Source organism: Mastomys coucha, unplaced genomic scaffold (genome assembly GCF_008632895.1).
Source record: "Mastomys coucha isolate ucsf_1 unplaced genomic scaffold, UCSF_Mcou_1 pScaffold22, whole genome shotgun sequence".
NCBI classification, from domain to species: domain Eukaryota; kingdom Metazoa; phylum Chordata; class Mammalia; order Rodentia; family Muridae; genus Mastomys; species Mastomys coucha.
This window is the reverse complement of record NW_022196905.1, coordinates 18,227,422-18,247,013: the sequence shown is the minus strand read 5'-3', so window position 1 is coordinate 18,247,013 and position 19,592 is coordinate 18,227,422. Positions and strand designations below refer to the sequence as shown.

General features: G+C 41.5%; 1 protein-coding gene across 12 annotated transcripts in view; it reads right to left on the bottom strand.

Annotated features, from left to right (window-relative positions):
- Positions 1-19,592, bottom strand: part of Cobl (cordon-bleu WH2 repeat protein) — a 243,915-nt gene that overhangs the window by 192,824 nt on the left and 31,499 nt on the right. For 6 of the 12 annotated variants that reach the window (XM_031338132.1, XM_031338143.1, XM_031338139.1 and 3 more), the window contains exon 1: positions 12,630-12,724. The exons of 4 other annotated variants lie outside the window; for them this stretch is intronic. In XM_031338132.1, the coding sequence (XP_031193992.1) occupies positions 12,630-12,700 (71 nt within the window). In that variant the 5' untranslated portion in view covers positions 12,701-12,724. Of the gene's footprint in view, positions 1-11; positions 131-12,629; positions 12,725-19,592 lie in introns of those variants that run through there. 2 more of the 12 variants (XM_031338136.1, XM_031338140.1) reach the window with 2 other exon arrangements.

The following is a 19,592-nucleotide window of genomic DNA, read 5'->3' as shown; positions in this document are numbered from 1 at the left end:
GTTTAGCTTACTCTTTGTCGTCACAATCCATCACTAAGGGACGTCAGGACAGGAACTCAAGCAGAAACCTGGGTGCAGGATCTTGAAGCAGAGTGCATGGAGGAATGATCCTTACTAGTTTGCTCCCTCTGGCTTACTCAGCTTCCTTTTTTATACAGTCCAGGCCCCACCTGCCTAGGGATGGCACAACCCACAGTGGGCAGGACCTTACTACATTAATTATCAACTAAAAACAAGTTCTCCATAGATCTGCCCACCTCAACTTATGCTCCTTCTTCCCAGCTATGTCAGGTTGGTAACTGCAGCTGTGACAGCAAGGCAATGAATGAAAGATAGGAGTTCTCTGTTTCATAGTTTCAGAAATCTCACCCTGTGGCTGCAGGGCTCTGTGGCTTTGGGCCTATGGTGGCACGGTTCTTAAGGGTAGAAGCTAGGAATTGAGGAGGCTTAGTTCTGTTTACCTCATGATAGTCAGGAAGAAAAGAGAGAATCAGAAGGTGGGAATCTTCATATCTCTTTGGAAGGCACACTTCAACAACAGAACTTCCTTTCACTGGATTCTGCCACCCAAAAGCCCCACTTGAGGATGAGATCTTAAACTCATGAGTCTGGGGAACATTCCAGACCCAAACTGAAGTAACAACAAAACAACTGATGGCTGTATGTAAAATACTGTAGCCGAATCTGGTAATGATTATTATTTTTATTTTAAAAATATTGTTCCTTTAAGTTTCCAAGCAAATTGTAAAAGAGTGAGAATCACTGAAGTGGAGATACACTCACTCTGATTCTATACAACTATCTTTTATTGTCTTTGTCCCTTATGAAACTAAGAAGAAAATATCAACTTCCTGAATTAATGAAATGGCTTAAAAGATGCTCTTGAACCTTGACTATTAAACCCCATGACAACTATAAGAGTGTCGATGCAATATAGGAAATGGCAGTAGTCCTTCATGCCAACAAAATATGCATCTGCAACAGCAACCAAGAGAGGAACTGGTAAAAAACTCTAAGAGGTGAATAGGTTGTTGGGATTACTGCAGCGTTTTCAGGTTGGGATTAGTTACCAGAAGGACTACTAGCATACACTGGTATGAGCAAGGTCAACCTAGCATTATGTCTCATTCTACACACATGTTCACATGTCTTTGTAGTTTTCTTCCATGTTATGATGCTTTATGAGGCCACCATGAGGTACAGATGCTGATCCCAGACTCCAGAGCTATAAGCCAAAATAAAACCCTATTCTTCATAAATCAGCAATAATCAGGAATTGTTACAATAACTGAAAGACTAAAACAGTCCTATATTGAAGAATGTGTCAATAAATGTATTCTACATGTTTTGCTAAAATAAAGGTATATGTGTGTATTATTTTCTGCTTTAAATGACTTTTAAAAATAGCTGGCCAATTATTGACACTGATTAAGATATTTTGAACACTGTTAATGGCAGTCATAGTATAGCAATAGATTGTAGTATATTTTAAATGACTAACAATACCTTAAGTAGTAGTCACCCTGTAAATGCCATGTGACTGGTAGAGGACCAGAAATAAGCCTGCAAATTAGGACAAATGCCATAAAGAAAGAATAGGTATCCCCAAAATACAACAGACCATCAGGTATCTGAATTTTATGTACACTTCATAGCTCATTTCTCTATGAATTCCAAGCTCAAAATGCACTCAATCTTTTGGTATCTCTTGCCGTTTCAGGAGAGCCAAATGTTAACACAGGGAGCTTGGACAAAAGGCTTCTGCCTCCTTGTTTCAAGATGCTACCAACTACATAAAGGCAAGCTAACTTAAAACAGTTATGTACAACCATGTCTCTCTTGGGCTTAGAAAAGAACCCATTCAACCTCATGACCATTCCTTCATCAGACCAAAGCACAGAGTATTCAACACTCACTGTATGCTCACATCATCCTGTGGAGACATTTTTCAGTCAAAAGTACAAGTTTCAGGCACTGCACTTCATTGCTAGACATCTTTAAATCATATATATTATATGATTTTCCCACTGACAATGTACCAATTAAATGTTTCATAAATCCACAGCAAAAATGTTTATGAAACTGAAAGAAACCTATAAATCTTAGTAACCAATTTCCTTTCTACTTCCAATTCCTTAGATCTGAGTAACTATTGATCTTCTTTTTTCTATATTTGTCTATTACAGACATTTCATATAGATGAACCATATAATGTGTGGCCTTTGTGGCTAGTTTCTTTTGCATGGCATGATATGTCCAAAGTTTATGCTCATCACTATACCATGTATTAGCACTTAGTTATTTTGAGTGCTACAGGATATTCCACTGTATGAGCATCCACACTGTGTGTACTCAGTAGTTAATGATGTTTTGATTGCTTCCATTTCTTAGTTATGGTAAGTAATGCTGCCATTAACATTTGGGAACACAAAATTGTTTTTTTGCATGGGCATGTTTTCATGTTTCTGTTTGGGTATAAAATTGGCCTGTCATGTGGCCAACTTGTGTTTAGCAATTAAGGAGTTATAAACCACTTTTTCTTTTCTTTTTTTATTAGATATTTTCTTTACTTACATTTCAAATTTTATCGCTTTCATAATTTCCCCTCCAAAACCCTCCCTATCCCATCCTCCCTCCTCCTGCACACTAACCCACCCACACCCACTTTCCTGTCCTGGCATTCCCCTAGGGCATAGAGCCTTCACAAGACCAGGGGCCTCTCCTTTCATTGATGTTCCACAAGACCATTCTCTGCTACATATGCAGCTGGAGCCTTAAGTCCCTCCATGTGTACTCTTTGGTTGATGGTTTAGTCCCTGGGAGTTCTGAGGGTACTGGTTGGTTCGTATTGTTGTTCCTTCTATGGAGCTGAAAACCCTTTCATTTCCTTGGGTCCTTTCTCTAGCTCCTCCATTGAGGAATCTGTGCTCAGTCCAATGGATGGCTGTGAACATCCACGTCTGTAATTGTCAGGCACTGGCAGAGCCTCCGGGGAGACAGCTATAACAGGCACCTGTCAATAAGCATTTGTTGGCATCCACAATAGTGTCTGGGTTTGGGAACTGTATATGGGATGGATCCAATAACTATATGTTCCCACAAGTAATGCATGAGGGTTCTAGTTGCTCCACATTCCTTGTGGCACATGTTACTGCCTCTTCTATTACAGCCATTCTAATGGGTTTTCAGACACATTTCACTTTGTTTTCCTTTGCATGACCTCAATCATTAATAGAATCAGGCACATTTCTTGTGTTTATCAACAATTTAGATATCTCCTTTAGAGAAATATCTGCAGAAAATCTTTGACAATTTTCTAACTGGGTTGACTTTTTACAAGCGAGATGGAAAAGATCTTTACAGGTTACAGAATGAAGTGTCTGCATCATATAAAAACAGGCAAATATTTGAAAACATTCCATGAATTACACTTTTTCCTTCTTCATAGTAATCTATGAAGCACATGTTTGTATATCTAATTTGTCCATGATTTTGTAGGTCTACTATATACCTGCTGTTAGTATTTAAAAATCTTTTCATAATTTGAGATCTCAAAATTTTATTCTTGTTTTCTTCTAAGAATTTTCTCAGTTTTAGCTTTTAGATTATGGTCCATGCTCTGGGTCAGTAACATGGTCCCATGGATAAAGGTGCTTGCTGTAAAAGCCTAACAGCGTGAGTTCAATTCCCAGCGTCCATTTAAAGGGGTAAGGAGAGAACTGACTCCACAAAGTACTATTCTGACCTCTACTTATGCAGTGCATCACATGCATTCACACTCAATTACTAGTGCATGTGTACATATGTACACAGGCACACATATATGCATGCACACACACATGCACGCATGCACAGACATGGCAATAAGACAACAAATAAATCTATAGTGTGTGACCCACTGCATGTCTGTATACTGAATCAAGCTTCATTCTTTTGTGGGTGGGTACACAGCTATCCTGGCAGCACTGGTTGCTTGGCAACACTGGTTGCCTAGAAACACTGGTTGAAAAGCTCTTCTTGCTCCCACTGAAATCATGTAGAAGAAAGCCCTAGAATGGTGTTTACTGTTCTTTCAGCATTGCTTTGGCCTTTCTGGGTCACCTGCATTTCCCCAGGACATTTAGGATCATGACACTGAGTTGTATGCAAGTTTTCACTGCAGCTATTTATAGAATTATGTACTTTATGTACTCATATTGTGCTTTTGCTTTTCAGCTTCCCCATGATTCACTTCAACTCTGACACTACCTTGCTTTCTGACTATGTAAAACACCACATCTCACAATCAAAATCATATAAAGAGGTATATTTATTTAGGAAGGTCCTACTTCTATTCTCACCCGACAGACACTTACTATTTCTCTTTCTGTATTTTCCCCAAAAGAAAGTGAAGACGTTCTTATTCCTCCAGTGAGATTTAATTCTTCCTCCAAGGAAACATACCACGAACAGCTTCTGAGTGCTCTATTCTCTGACAGTGACTATTAGAAATCACTCTGTGTTGGCCAGCAGGAAGTTTTCTCTTAATTTTTATGAATGCTACAAAGTATTTTTAGAAGATAAGTTAAGACTATGAATACTGTTTTTGGTATGAAAGAACAGAGAAAGGGGAATTTGACCTTTGATAATTAAATGTGATGCTATCAAAGGAGGTGTTATTTGTATTTAGTCATGTCCTAAATACAAAGAACCTAGGAAAATGTGTTATCTTTTTATATCTAACAGACAAAACGTATCTTCAACATTGAACTGTGAGTTTGAACTAAATCAAATAAAATCAACACAAACTAAATTAACTAGACTTCAAACAAAATCCACCCACACATAAATCTATATGCATCTTCTTGAATTCTCTTTGAATTCCTCTTTCATTATTTCCATTGGGCTAGTCAAGTGGCCTATTAAATTCTCCAAGAATCCTCAAGATCAAATATTAGGGCTGTGGGTAACTAGAATTCTCTCAAAAGGGGCCTCTAGTTCTTGGCGATTATGAAGGTATGGTCCTACATCCTGTGACCCATTCATAAGCAGACTGGCTGCCATCTGACCTCCAGAAGTGACTTTTTAAAACACTTGTAGTCTTGTTCAGACTCAGCACAGTACTGGATGGGTATTTGGTTAAGTGGTATTGTATTCCTCCGGTGAGATTTAGAGGCTCTACCTACATTTAAAAAGTATTAGCATTCCCTATCATATACTTAAATATCTATGTATTCTCCCTCACTTAACTAAAAGTACTCTGCCAAGCTGTTAGTCAAACATATATTTCCCAAAATTACTAATAAGAACCTGAACCACAGGATTTTTTGTAAAGCCTAAACTAATCTGAATATTTTATACTATTTCTGAGCCTGCTGTTTAGAACATGCCAGATTCCTTTGTCTAAAAATAAGCATTTTAAATGCACATTGTGATTGAAAGAAGGATCATCCCGGCTAACTGACACTGCTGTTTCTGTGAGGATAAAGTGAGGAAATGTCTATAAGCGTGTCTGGGGTACTGCTGGGTACACAGTGACATTCAGCCAGTCTGAGAGCTTTTCTTCATCTTTCTCTGGGCAAAGGGCCAAGCAGTCACACAGTAGTCTTTGCCAAGTCTCCTCTGAACAATTTTATTGGTGGCTAGCCCTCAGACACTATAGGAAATAGCATCACCCAGGTCTTAATTATTTGCTGGTAGACCAGTTGTCTTGTCCTCACAGCATGTACATTCATATGGGGCTTACAATGTATTATGACCAAAGCTCTGTGTCTCATATCATGAACAACTATAGTTAAAGGAAAAACCATTCTGCTATCAATACAAGGGCAATTCAGGCTCTAGGGGTGGCCTCAACCTTCAGTCACTCAGCTGACCAGTAGGAATTCCAGCACTACTCATTCTGTAGAGTGGGATGCTCACCTCCTGTCAGAGGACTACTGTTCCCTGACATTGGCCTCAATCCCTGGACCAGCATGTAGTCATCTCCCCTATGACAAAGCTAGAGACTATTTCCACCCACTATAATAACATTACCTTTAGTTAGGATTTCTGAAATGCACTCTAGAAAGGCATCAGCAGGATTTTGAAGTCATGTCGGTTCCCAGTACAAAGACAGTGCTCCCAGAATGCAACAGAGCTGCCCATTCTTTAAACTGGCCCTGTGTCATCCTACCCTGGGTACTTCATCTGACAAGAAAAAAATAGAATTCTCAACTCTATATGAAGTGAGCTAAATGAAAGGCTGAAGCCAAAGGCACAAAGATCCAGCTATGAAATTCCAACAGGAGCTACTCCAACAGTTCTTCCCTAGGATCCTTTGAAATCAAGCTTGCAGGGTCACAAGCAAGCCTTTGTACATCAGAGAAGCCCATTATTGGCACACATAATCACTGGGAGGTAGAACCCAATCTTATACCTTGATGGAGAGGCAACAAATGTACCAACATTCTTTTGAGTTTGGATTCAGAAACCAGAATCCTTGAGAAAAAGTAGCATGGGAGCTGCCTGCCAGTGGTGCCATTGCTGAAGACCATAGCTCCCTTCTGGATACCATACTTTTACTTATCCTTTCTAGTGCATAGACAAATCTAGATACAGTCTTTGCTCACAAGTAATCTACTAGGAGGTAGAGCTAGTTTCATTATCACCATTAACAGGAAACATAAGCCTAGATGAAGAATCTTTGAGGCTTGATGAAGGCAACCAAATGGTTCTCTGATGACAGGTACTCTAGAAAGAAGTTTAATGACCTTGTAACCATTCAGCTTAAAACACTTTCTATCTGACAGTTACTGCTGTAGGCAAAGAATGTCTACGTTTCCTGGAGTGAGATTTTACCAATACGCTACAACAAGGGCAGAGGATCATTCTCCAGTTTCATTTATCCATTTTGTTGTATCTAAAACAGACAAGTGGTTATAAGGCACAACTGCTCAGAAGAGTAGAAACAAAAGTCTACGATGCCAGTCCCTACAGTAGTAGACAAGACTCTAGCTTCTAGCTTTGTAGGCAGTCGCAACAAAGATGAGTATCATAGCTAGAGTCAAAGATGGAAAAGCAAGTGCCTTGAGGAAGCACACAGCCAAAGGCCCTTGTAAGAGTGAGTGAGACACAGTAGGTTCCAACCCCAGTAGCATGCTAAACACAGAAAACACCTACCTAGACTCCAGGAGCTCAAGTTAAGAGTAAGAACATTTTCTGCCTAAGGAAGAGAATGGTGGTTCCTGGCTATGATCTGAAAGTGCTGGTTGTGCTATGTTTTAAAGAACAGCATGGAACAAAGGGTATGAACTAAGAGGAAAAGACAGAAAACATTGCTGGACATATGAACAATTGAGCTTGCAGGCAAGGCTTCAACTTAGACTGCACAGTGAGCATCATAGTTGCTAGGGAAGGGAATCTGGAAACAGAAGCGTGCTTAAATTAGCAGTTTAAGAGTAACTAGAAGGTTAAACTAGCAGTTGTAGAAAACATTTGGAGGACAATAGGCAGGTCAATAATAAGACTGCAATAGCCTTTATCTCAGACCTGGAGGTCTCAGGGCTTCTCTGTTCAGAGCACATCCTACACTTTTCCTCAGACTCTCTTACAGATATCTCCTGAGTTTTAGAATCTATCCACACTTACTTCTCCACAATTGCCCAGATTTTCTACCTCAACTTCTCTTATTTCTCCTAAGGCCAAATCACTGCAGCCATGCTGGGGCCTTCCTAGTCTTAGTTAGACCTGTAAAACTCAACTAGGGCATTTGACATGCTCTACCTCTAGATGGTACGTGTCTATCTCCACTGAGTTCTGTATACAACAATGCCTCTCAGAAAAGCTCTGCAGACCATCTACCCAAACAACAGCCCTGCTACCTTCTTTTCCATTTGCTTTCATATTTTATATCAGTATATTTAACATCTGTCTCCCCAACTGGAATATATGAAGATGTGAGGATATGATGAGACTTTGATGTACTATCTATGGCTGTCTTTTGAGGTGTTAAGAATTGGTGGGTAGTGGGTCCACAGTAACTATCTATTAGACGAACGAGCAATAGTGACATCACAGTTAAACACAAGTTGGAGAGGTCAAAGCAAAAAGAGTGCCTTTGAGCAAGTGTGCTGACTGAATGTTCAGTGAAAGAGTGAAGCCCAAATCAATGAAGAAATCCAAGATGATTCTAATACCTCTCCTTGTCTGGCAGAGAAAAGGCAGGGCCCCTCATTATGCCAGGGATAGAGATAGAATAAGAAGTCTGAACTTGATTTAGCAGTTTGGCTCCTGGGGATGTATAGACAGCAAGTTGTTCAGAGAACATGTGAAAATAGGAACTAGAGATGAGAGGCAAGAGCTGGGGAAGCTAAGTGGTGTGCTTGTAGACCAGAGTGTATGTGCTGTGTCTTATCTCAAGGTGTCTTATGATTGAGAGGCCTTGGCCCCCAGAAATAGCAGGAAGTGCTTCAGGGCAATGGCCTTTGTGCTCTCAGGAGGTCACCTCTCCAGGAGAGAATACAAGGCAGGAGAAATATGTTTCCTCATGTCGAGAGAAGAATGAAGAAGGTATTAATTACCCTATGGTGTAGGGCCCAGAAACACATTGATAACCCCAGCAGAAGATCACACAGGATAGAATAAGATACAATCTCTATGAAGCTGGGGGAAAAAGCTTCTGAGATGAAATCTTCCCAGGCCATATGTGTACAGGGCAACTCGGCACTGCACTGGTGAGCTAAAGCAAAGCAAGATGAAGGCAGCAATAGCTAGGGGTCAGGGCTCAGTCTGGTATCACTGGCAATATTCTTAATAGCAGGCGGGTGACAGCCTATGTGGGGACTCCTGATTCATTGCAAATTCCCCAAACCCAGAGAGTGGCCCTGGCACAGGGTCCTATCTGAGAAATCACTTGTCACTTCCATCCCACTGGGGCAAAGGAAGAGAAGCACTCAGGTTCTGGTGGGCACAGATCACAAGAAAGATCTGGACAAGAACCCAGGGCCCCTTATTCTAACATGTTCCTGTGCCGCTATTCGAGTACTACTGGAACAGCAAGAAGTGGCAGGTACATTGTTGAAAATGAGGGATGCTGAGAAGGGAGTTCTGCAAAAATCTCCTTTATAGCCAATAGAATATGGGAGAGCAAGGAGAAGGCTTGAAGCAAGAAAGCCCAAGGAAGAACTGACAAGGGGCCTGCATTCAGGCTGCACAGACCTTACAGTGGAGAAGACCAGATGCTGAAGAAGACCTCAATGAAAGGGAAGAGTTGCTGAGCAAGAGACTGAGAGTTCAGGAGGTCATGCCCACTGTCAGCCTTTCCTCTCCCCACATTGTCTGGCTCATGACAACCATGCACATCCAATAGGACTATGCCAAGTTCACTACATCACTTTATTACCTGAGCGAGTAGACTTCCAAGGTCCCTCCAAAATCCTGGCTTGGATCCTCACCTACTGCAAATTCAGCATGTGCTTTAGGATCCACAGCCTTTTCAGGAGACAGACCAACTCCCAGCTAGCTCAACTACTGTCTCAAATTCGTAAAGACTTCAGAGACTACTCAGAGATACATTCTGTCAAGGGGAATTCTCATAACTTCTACCTGGACGAAAAGGGGGAGAGAGTAGCAAGTTACCTGCTCATGCAGCAGGGAGAGGGCTCTGCCTTAGGGGAAACTGCAAAACGCACACACCAAGTCGTTTAGACGAATCTCAATTGTTTTTAATGGGAATTTCAAATGCCATAAGAATATGAACTCCAGACATACTATGAGTTTCTAGGTTTCAGTCCTGCCAGCCTTGCTCAAGGACTCTGGTTAAAGGCTGGGAGAGAGAACCGGCCAGACTGGTCTTGTTAGATTGGCCCAATGATGGTCACACAAGTCTAGTGTCACTGAACACCATTTTGGCAACTTTCAAACATTTCATAATCATATCCATGCAAAAGTAGCTGGTATTGTAGCGTTATCCCCATTTCAAAGGAGGGAGAGGAGATAACTAATACTGATGGAATGCTTACTCTAAGCTCAGTAAAGAGATAGGCAGGTGCCCAGACACACAGTCTCCTTGGGTTTTTACGGCAACCCATAAGGGAGGGGTTATTTCTCATTTTTTACCGATGAAACTGAGACTTGAATTAAGGAACTGTCAAAACACAAGATAGCTAGCAAGGGATGGAGCCATAACTCCAACTCAGGTCTGTCTCAACCCAGTTACCAGAAGATGCTGACTGACAACCAAAATGCTAACAATAAAAACAGTTCCTAACACCTGAAGCTAAGTGAAGATGATGCCTTCACTTTCATTAAAGCTGCTGGCATAGTCGGGCAGTGGTGGTGCACACTTTTAATCCCAGCACTTGGGAGGCAGAGGCAAATTTCTGAGTTTGAGGCCAGCCTGGTCTACAGAGTGAGTTCCAGGACAGCCAGGGCTGTACAGAGAAACCCTGTCTTGAAAAAAAAAAACAAGACAAAACAAACAAACAAACAAACAAAAGCTGCTGGCATCAAAACACTAGCTTGGTTGGAATCAATGTGGATGAAACAAACACACTGTGCTAAATGATGCACAACAGGCTCATCACTCATACGCACACACCTAAGTCACATAGCTGTAGCAAATATGTCATAAATTATTTGTAGAAATCAGCCTTAGATGCCTTCTCTTCAACCCAGAGAGTCCAGGAAGCCTCCTTGCCTAGATCAGTCACATGTGGCCCTGCTTAAGGGCCACATGATAGTGGCCTTAAGCCTCATAACCAATAGCACTTCTGACAACCCACTCAAGAAAATCCACAAGGCAGAACCTCAGGGACAGGGCCACATTACCTTTGGTCATGTTCTCACCTGTTTTAGCATCGCTTGGTTGCTCAAGACTAGTGGCATCTGTATCCCTGCACCTCCCATGGACTTCAGAGTAGAGTTGCTACAAAACTTGAGAAAGGAGATGGTCCCCAACCACTGACTCCTGCCCCTGTTTCTGCTCCACAGACAGACAACCACCAGTATTAGGGCAGAATGCTCATCAGCTAGTGGCTGGAGAGCACAGATGAGACAGAGTGTCCCCAGTCCTGGGAACAGAGCTTATCTCAGTCCAAAGGGGAAAGGGAGAACTGTGACCCAACCAGGGTCACCTATGTGTGAAATTATGTTGTTTAGAGATCTAGACTCTTTCTGCTCAGGGGAGAAGGACTGGGAGTGACGGCAGGTACTCCCAGCTGAGGTTGCATGGGCAGTATTTTTTTTTTCTTCCTGTAATTTCCCTCCCTACTATGGCTCTCAGGCTTTAACAAGCTCAAATTTTCCATAGATTGATATAGTCGATGTGGACACATCATATGATAAAATATATATCCAGTAATGCAACCTAAGAAAACAGTATCTCTGCATTTGTAATAAAAACCAGGAACACATGGGATTCAGTCTACCAATGATTCCATCTGTATTTTGATTTACAATGTCTTTTACAGTAATTTATCACCCTGCAAGCCTTCGAGTTAATACAGTATTTACTATTTTATACTCACTAGACACCAGGACAAACTAGCATTTCAATTACCTAATCACACACGCTGTGGAAATATTTCAATTTAGTAATTAACAACCTGTATATAAGCAAATTAATCACAAAATGTTAATTATTATTTTCTGTAACAAAGAGATTGAAATTTAATTCTTATTATAAGCAAAAGATTTTTTCAGGACATGTATTATTACTATTATTGTTTTCTGTTTGTTAGGTCAACCAGAAGCTACTTTAAAGAACCAAGTGAGAGGAGGGTTTTCTGCTGGTACTTGTCAGTCCTTTTGCACATAGGACTCTAGTGCAAAGATCCTCCCAAGTCCAAATGGAGCGAGAACTGGCCAAAGCACCAACATGGACCTATTTTATAACTTGTGTCTGAGTGCTACAGAGTTTAAACTATGGAGAATTATGTTTTTATTCAGATAATGAAACTCAGTTGCCTTGGGAGGAATAGGGGAAAAGAAATTTGTAAAAACTGATGGAAATGGGGGACCTAAAAGTGAGTCCCATTTTATATATCCTGTTAATACTATTGCAATCTACTTTTATCAGTTTCTTAGTTTCAACCAGTGATTTATTACACAGATAAATTAAATAACACAGCTATATTAAAGACATAGTTCAAGCCAGCTGGGAGTATGGAGTGAGATTCTGCCACAACATAATCATCATAATAACAATCATCACTGTACCTTCATTTCCTTAAATTTGACTTTCCAGGACAAGGCTGACATAGAAAACAGTCTGTCTAGTTAGATATGGCTTTGAAACTGAAGGGCTGTTGTCCAGCTTCCACAATGACCCCAGGGGTTCAATCCAAGGACAAAAGCCATTCTGTCTGGTTCACCAAGCAAGGTCCACATCACAATTGCATTTGAAAAGGCATTATGCTTCGGTTTTCATTTCTGTGTATTTAATTATGTATAAGTCATGGGCACGTTATTAGTATACTGTAAACATTACAAAATGTATATAGAATAGAATTCTGGAAAGAATAAAATAACAGTAAATATTTTCTTGCCAGAACCTAGTTGTATCACAAGGCAAAGACAAGTTTGCCACATTATCACCTGGGAGAACACAGCTCAAACAAGAAGTAAGAAGTCCACGCTTGGGGCTTGTGGTGAAGTGATAAGGAACTCACAGCCTTCTTTCCCTCGTCGCCAAGGACACCTTGCCAATGACAGGAAATGAGTGTTCCATCCCTTCTAGCATGGTCCAGAAAGCTGCCAGACCTCTAGGCAACCCACAGCTAGAGGTCGGCTCTTGGGTCACGTACAGTGGCTGTAGGAGGGGGTGTGTGGTACTGCAAGGAACTGCTTCTCATGGTTCTATAAGCAAGAGAAGGAATGAGATGCAGCCACCACCCAGCACCACTCGCTGGCCCACTTGGCAGGAATGTGAGGCGTGTATTCAAGTCTGGGTGTTGCCTTCCCAGACAGGGTGGGGACACACTGAGGAAGAAGCACCATGTTAGTCTCACCCCACTCTTGAGGCTTACTTCTTCCATGCTGCACTCCCAGTAAAGAGACAAGACCTGCTTCGTTTAAGGCAAGAGAGAATAAATGAAGACTTCTTGGTCTCATCATCATAGTTCTTTAGAAACAATCAGAGTTAGGAAAGGGAAACACTTTTCTGTGGGTCCTTTATCAGCCCTTTCTATGTCTGCTTATTCTTTCAATTAGAAAATCAATGTTCGGTTTTACCAACTCTCCCATTGTCTTTGTGATCAACAGATCAACTTGAATACACGCCTCACATTACTGCCAAGTGGGCCAGCGAGTGGTGCTGGGTGGTGGCTGCATCTCATTCCTTCTCTTGCTTATAGAACCATGACAAGCAGTTCCTTGCAGTCTGTCCTGTCTTTGAGGCTGAAGAACTCAGGAAGAAACACACATACACATGCATACACACACAGAGAGAGAGAGAGAAAGAGAAAGAGAGAGAGAGAGAGAGAGAGAGAGAGAGAGAGAGAGAGAGAGAGAGAGAGATCCTGATATAGTTGAAGACAGCAGTCAGAGTAAAGGTAGAAAATGCCCATGGCAGCTTCAAGTTAGCAGAATGAAACTATGAGGTTCCTAAACCTTTCCAAAACACAGGTTCCTGTCTGGAATCCACTTCCACAGCTCGCTTCCAACATGGACTTGTATTAATGTACCTGTGTTGTTACTAATATGCTTCTCCCAAGCACAGCCTGGAATGGGAGCATATTTGGAGTACCCAACAAAATACACAGGGGTTTGGTTGAAACAAAATAAAATATATCCTTTACAGACGGAAGAGAAAGCTGAAAAGTTTCTTTATTCAGCTTAAATATAGCAAAGCTCTGTGCCAGGACCAGTTCTGAGGTGGTGAGGAGCAGTCGTCCATTCAAAAGAACTTTCAAAATGAGGTTCTTTCCAAACTCACAGATTCTTGGACTTAGTTCCAAATTTCCTCAATATGCTCATTCATTGCCATATTTAATATGTGCTTACTGTGTGTCAAGCACGGCTTTCAGGAGTCTTGTGGGGAAGTGACGGTAAAAAAGCATAGCCTGAGTTCTGGCAGAGGGCATAAACATCTGGCATGCTTACACCTGAGGGAGTATTAAGGGAGCCAATGCCTTTTGCGGGACAAGCAGGAGATCAGATAAATGCAAATACCCCTAGGAGAGATGGCACACAAACATAGATGTAATAATCCACTGTCAGATTTTAATCTTCAAAATGGAGTTTAATAGACTATTTCTATAGAAAACAGGAATGCTAACAGGACAGAAGATAAATATGGAAACTAAAGCTTTAAAAGGGGCAATCTGAAAGATTCAAAAGGCCGTTTCCCTCAATGCTAATTTGATAGCAAATTTACTAGAGAATTATCAAGCATACAAAACACATTTTATTATTTAACTTTTAAAAAGATTTTAGAAATGTTAAGCACGTGGGAAAAATAGCTCAGTCAGCTAAAGTGCTTTTTGAAAAAAGCATGAGTACCTAATTTTAACCTCTGCAACATGTAAGGAAGGCAGGCATGGTGGTGACTTTGTAATCCCAGAATTGGGGAACAGAGACAGGCAGATCTCTGGGGTTGGCTAGTCAGCTAGCCTAGCGCAGATGCTAAGCTCCTGGTTAATGAAAGACTGTCAAAAAAAAAGAGGAGTGCTCCTGAGAAATGGCACCCAAGGGTGACCTCTGCCTCTACACACATAGGTACAAATACCCACATACATTCACATGCACATATACACAGAGAGAAATATGTTTGCTCCCAACACACAGTGCTGAAATCTTAAGGAGTTGTTTTTGTTAAATTTATTTGTGTAGACAAAATATGGGAGGTCATTAGCTAGGGAATGTGGACAGGCTGGTCTTTCGGTGCAGCGCGAACTGAGCTGCTGTGTAGTCCTGCTACTGTCAGGCCTCACACACAGCACAGAGCTTCAGCTCTGACCCTCTCCACAGGCAGGGCTGGCACACTGGTTCACAAGCTTTGGTCCCTTCTGTGTTGTGGCTGCAGACCTTCTTGCAACCGCAGGTTCTCCAGCAGACTGGTTTCTGAACATCTAAAAAGCATCTTTGTTAGTCCAATGCCTACTTGAGAACCACCAGGAAGCAGGTTCTAAAGAGATGACTGACTATCTCTGTATTCTAGGTCTAACCTCAATCTGCAGTCTCCAATACCTAAATTGTAGTATTTACCACTCTGAAGCAAACATTACCTAAAAGAAGATATGGATGGTAGCGCAAGTAAAGGTGCTTGCTACCTGAGTTCCATCCCTGGGACTCATGTAAATAAAAGTGGAAGAGAACCAACTGCATAAGGGTGTCCTCTTATCTTCACACGGACACATGGTACTATACACACACGAATGCACACAAGAATAAATAAAATTTTAAAGAAGATATACAAGACACTCAAAATTTTCCCATTTTCCCAACATATAACCAAACTAAAAATGACTTTTACATTTCTGAAACCAATTGGTGAGAAAACAAGAGAACAATATTTCTGAGTACTCATTTCAAGAAACTCAAATTCCTCCACCCATAGACAAAGCAGCATGGGAACCCAGCCACAGCTCATTTCCGAAATGCTCAGTGGCCGTGGATATCATGGTAGAGCCAAGGAGTCCCTCAGAGACAGATGGCCCACAGAGCTGGAGACATTTACCGCCTGACCCTCTGCCAAAGTGCTTGCTGACTGCTGCCCTGCAGGGCAAAATCCAAACACTATAGGACACTCGGGGCTCTCTAAGATGTGGGCTGTGCACCTTCTTGTGAGCCACTTCCTCAGCTCTTACTATGTATGAACCTTCTGCCAGGCTCCTTTAGAGGCCTGATTGTGAGGTGAGGATATCATCACTAAAAGTCACCTCTCACATTCCCAAACTGCTTAGGCCAGGCATGTATAGCTAGGGCATTTAAATAATTTTACAGAAGAAAATGGCTGTAAAGAGGGACTAGAAGTGGTTTGGTTTTGTTTGTAAAGTTATTTTTATTAAAAGACTTTATAGTGGCATTGCTTGACAAACACTGATAATAACCTGGGTTTTAATTTTTTTTTTTACTTAGTTTTCATTACATTTAAAAAATTGTGTGTACATGTGTGTCTGCACTTGTTCCTAAGGGTGTATACATACATATATGCAAGCGTGCATGTACCTGCATGTACCGGAAACCAGAGATCAATGCTAGGAGTTTTGCTTAATTGATCACTATGTGTTTTGAGACACAGTTTCTTATTGAATGTGGGGATTTTTTGATTAAATTTAGCCATACTAGCTGGCCAGGAAGACTCATGTTTCCTGTCTCAGCCTCAGTATTAGAATTACAGCTGTACACTACCAGTAGAAGTGTGTTTTCAACAAATGCTTCACTTCAATGTTTACGAAAAACCTAGGAGAGCTGCTAAAAATTATCAACAAGTAAAAAGATGTTCCTGCAGGTCATGGAGAGGGAACGGAAAGAGACTAACAGTATAAAGACTGAACCTCAGATTTTTCCACATGGGCTATATAGTTCTTAGGTGCTGTCAGAATCCCACAGACATGTATTCTGGGCATGGCTCTCTATCAAGCGGCTGCCACATCCTTGTAAATACACTGTAAACTGACTGACTCATTTAGGAGAGTTCCTGTTAACACAGAGAGAGCCTAAAAGGCCCTAAGTTCCCTGCTATTTCAGGTGTGCACCGCCTAATCAAGCTGAGACTTTTGTGCCTTGAGTATGGGTTAGCCTGGTAAGGTCTCTCAGTCTTTAGTCACAGACAATCTGATCCAATGTAGCATCTTCTTCCTCAGCTCTCTATTACTTTCACTCTGAGACAAACAAAGCCACATTTCTATGAAGATAAGAACTAGAAATAGTTAGCCTGCTGAACCTTCTACCACAGGTAAAATAAAACTATTTCAATTTGAAGTTTCAAAAAGAAAATTCAGATTACTGAGAACAAATTAATTCAGGAAAGAGACTAATTCAAAGATCGCTTAGTTCTAGCCTAAACCCTAAAATATCAGTGAATATTTCCTCCCTCGACATCTAAAATATCTAATAGGTACGAGCTGTGTGAGCCAGAACAGAGGAACCCAGGTATCCCCACATATACTGTCTTCAGGTCCTTCTCTGTATACCGACACCTGTCCCTGGAGTCCTGAGATGTCTGAACAAAAACCCAAAGCAGGCCTGTGAGCTTGCAAGGCTATTTGCAATCCACTGCCTACAGGAAAGTGGATGCCGCGAGACCCCTTTCTTGGATTTGTGCTTCTGTTGTAGAATGCCATGCGAGCAACAGTGATAGCAAGCACCCAAACATGTTATGTTAGATGGTAAACGGAAAAGCCACCTCAGAATACAATGCTATCTGCTGTCAAGGTATCTCAGGTAAGGCAAGAAATACCGCTGTCTAAAATTCTCCATTTATCATAAAAGAAAATGATACCTACAGTGACATCCTGAGAAAATCCTTGCAGATGTTGATTCATAAAAAACTGCATCAAACTCACTCACTTTCTTCCACAGACCTCTGCTTTAAGACAGAAAACTGCTCTTCTATGCTCAGCTTCCTCTATCAGAAGGGCTGGGCAGCTCATCTGCTGCATATTTATAGTGGCTGGGTCTAGCAAGCATTTAAAAATTGAGATTCTAAATAAGAATGGCAAGCTTTGCCAGAGAGACAAACTAATTTTACCCCCTTGGAAACACTGAATGTGCCTAAATTGTCTGATAATCAAAAACAATTCCTAAAATACTCAGTCACTTCAGTGGTCTTGGAATTCCAACATCTCATAAAACCTATTTTAGATATTTATTTTTAAGGGTCACTGAAACATCCCAACTCCTGCATCCAGCAATCCTTTTTCTGGTGATGCCTACCCCACCCGTTTATGATCGGGCCTTGTGCTAGTCAGTTGTTTTGTTTCACCTTATTTTTATTTTGGTTTTGCTTTTTGGTGACACAAGCTACCATCATCAGGCAAGCACAGGAGTTGCCCACATCAGATTATCCTGTAGGCAAGTCTGTGGAGCATGTTCTTGACTGATGATTGATGTAGGAGGATCCAGCCCACTGTGGATGGCGACACCCTTAGGCAGGTGGTCCTTGAGTGTGTTAGGAAGCAAGCTGAGCAAGCCATGGGGACCAAGTCGGTCAGCAGCATTCCTCCATGGCCTCTCTTTCGGTTCCTGCCTCCACATTCATGCTTTGGTTTCCTTCAATGATGGACTATAAAATCCGTAAGCTAAAATAAACCCTTTATTCCATGAAGTTGCTCTTGGTCATAGTGGTTATCATAGCAACAGAAAAGCAAGCTAGGACAGGCCTTGTGAAAATACAGTCTTTCTTGGCCATGGGTTTCTTCCTTTCCCTTTCTTGTATCGTAAGACAATGGTGGGCTCTTTCACGGTGGCATTTTTTTCTATTCCTTGAGCTAGGCATTCCTCTCCTCTCCTTGAAGAATCCCACTTTGCCTGAAATTTACTCTCATGTTGTATCTTGCCCCTTTCAATATGAGAGGACTTCCAATTCACACTCAACCTTGTCTTCCTACTGTCCCTACCAAATAAATACACTCCTCAACTCCCTGACTGTGCCTCAGACAAAGATTAACACTAGAACACTAGCCTTTCTCACTCCAATATCTAAGTCACCCCAGGCCTGAGGATAGCATCTTTTCTGCCCATGGTTATTGCTTCCACACCCTCAAATTCCTTTTTATTTGTTCACTTTAGTGTCACAATGTGCTCCAAACTGTTTCCACTTCTTATTCCCTTGCTTTTAAACAAAGGAACCAAGTTGAGATCATTAATTATCTATGAAAGAAAGGCAGAAATAAGCCAACAGAGGGGGTGCCTGGTGCCAAGCACACTAGACAACGCTTCCATCTGTGTGGTGACTTACTCTTGGGAACGCTCAACTGACAAAGCCCCACTAAAATCCGCCACTCAGCAAGCTTCCTGCACAGGCTCAACACCATCTTTGTCTTACACAGTGGAGGACTCTTAAAAGTAAACAACTTTCATGTAGGAATTCCAAGTTCAGGGCCTCCCTGCCTCTAACAACAGATTCATTCTAGAAAACACTAGTTTAAATCTTTGTTATTCTGTCATGTTTTGAAATGCCAAGGCAGTATTTTGACACATTGTTAATAAAAAGAATTCTTCTCTGACACCAATAATTTGACTTAATTCGAAGGTCTGCATGCTAATTGTGAGGCTTTGTCTGAAAGGAGAAACACCCATGGTGATAACAACTTAAAATATAAACAATCTGGCTTGAACTCTTGGCTGCCTGAGAGCCCACTTCATCAGGGACTGAACCATGAGAAGAGATGCAGACAAAGCTGAAGAGAATGAGGGAGAGGGGAGTGACAGGGCACATAAACAGCTAGATTACTACTCCATGCCAGACACTGGAGAGTAATACCAGAAGCCTGCTCACAAAGAAAGGGAGCACAAGGGCAGCTCCAGTGAGAACCAGGCAGTTCTAGTGGGGAGTCCCTTCCCTGAGGCAGAGTAAATGCCTTGGAACACTATGCATGTGTAAAACTAAAACAGCAAGCAAACACCTCGCCCTTTAGCCTCTTTCCTTCTTTCTTTCTTTTCCCTTCCTTTCCTTTCTCTCTCTCTCT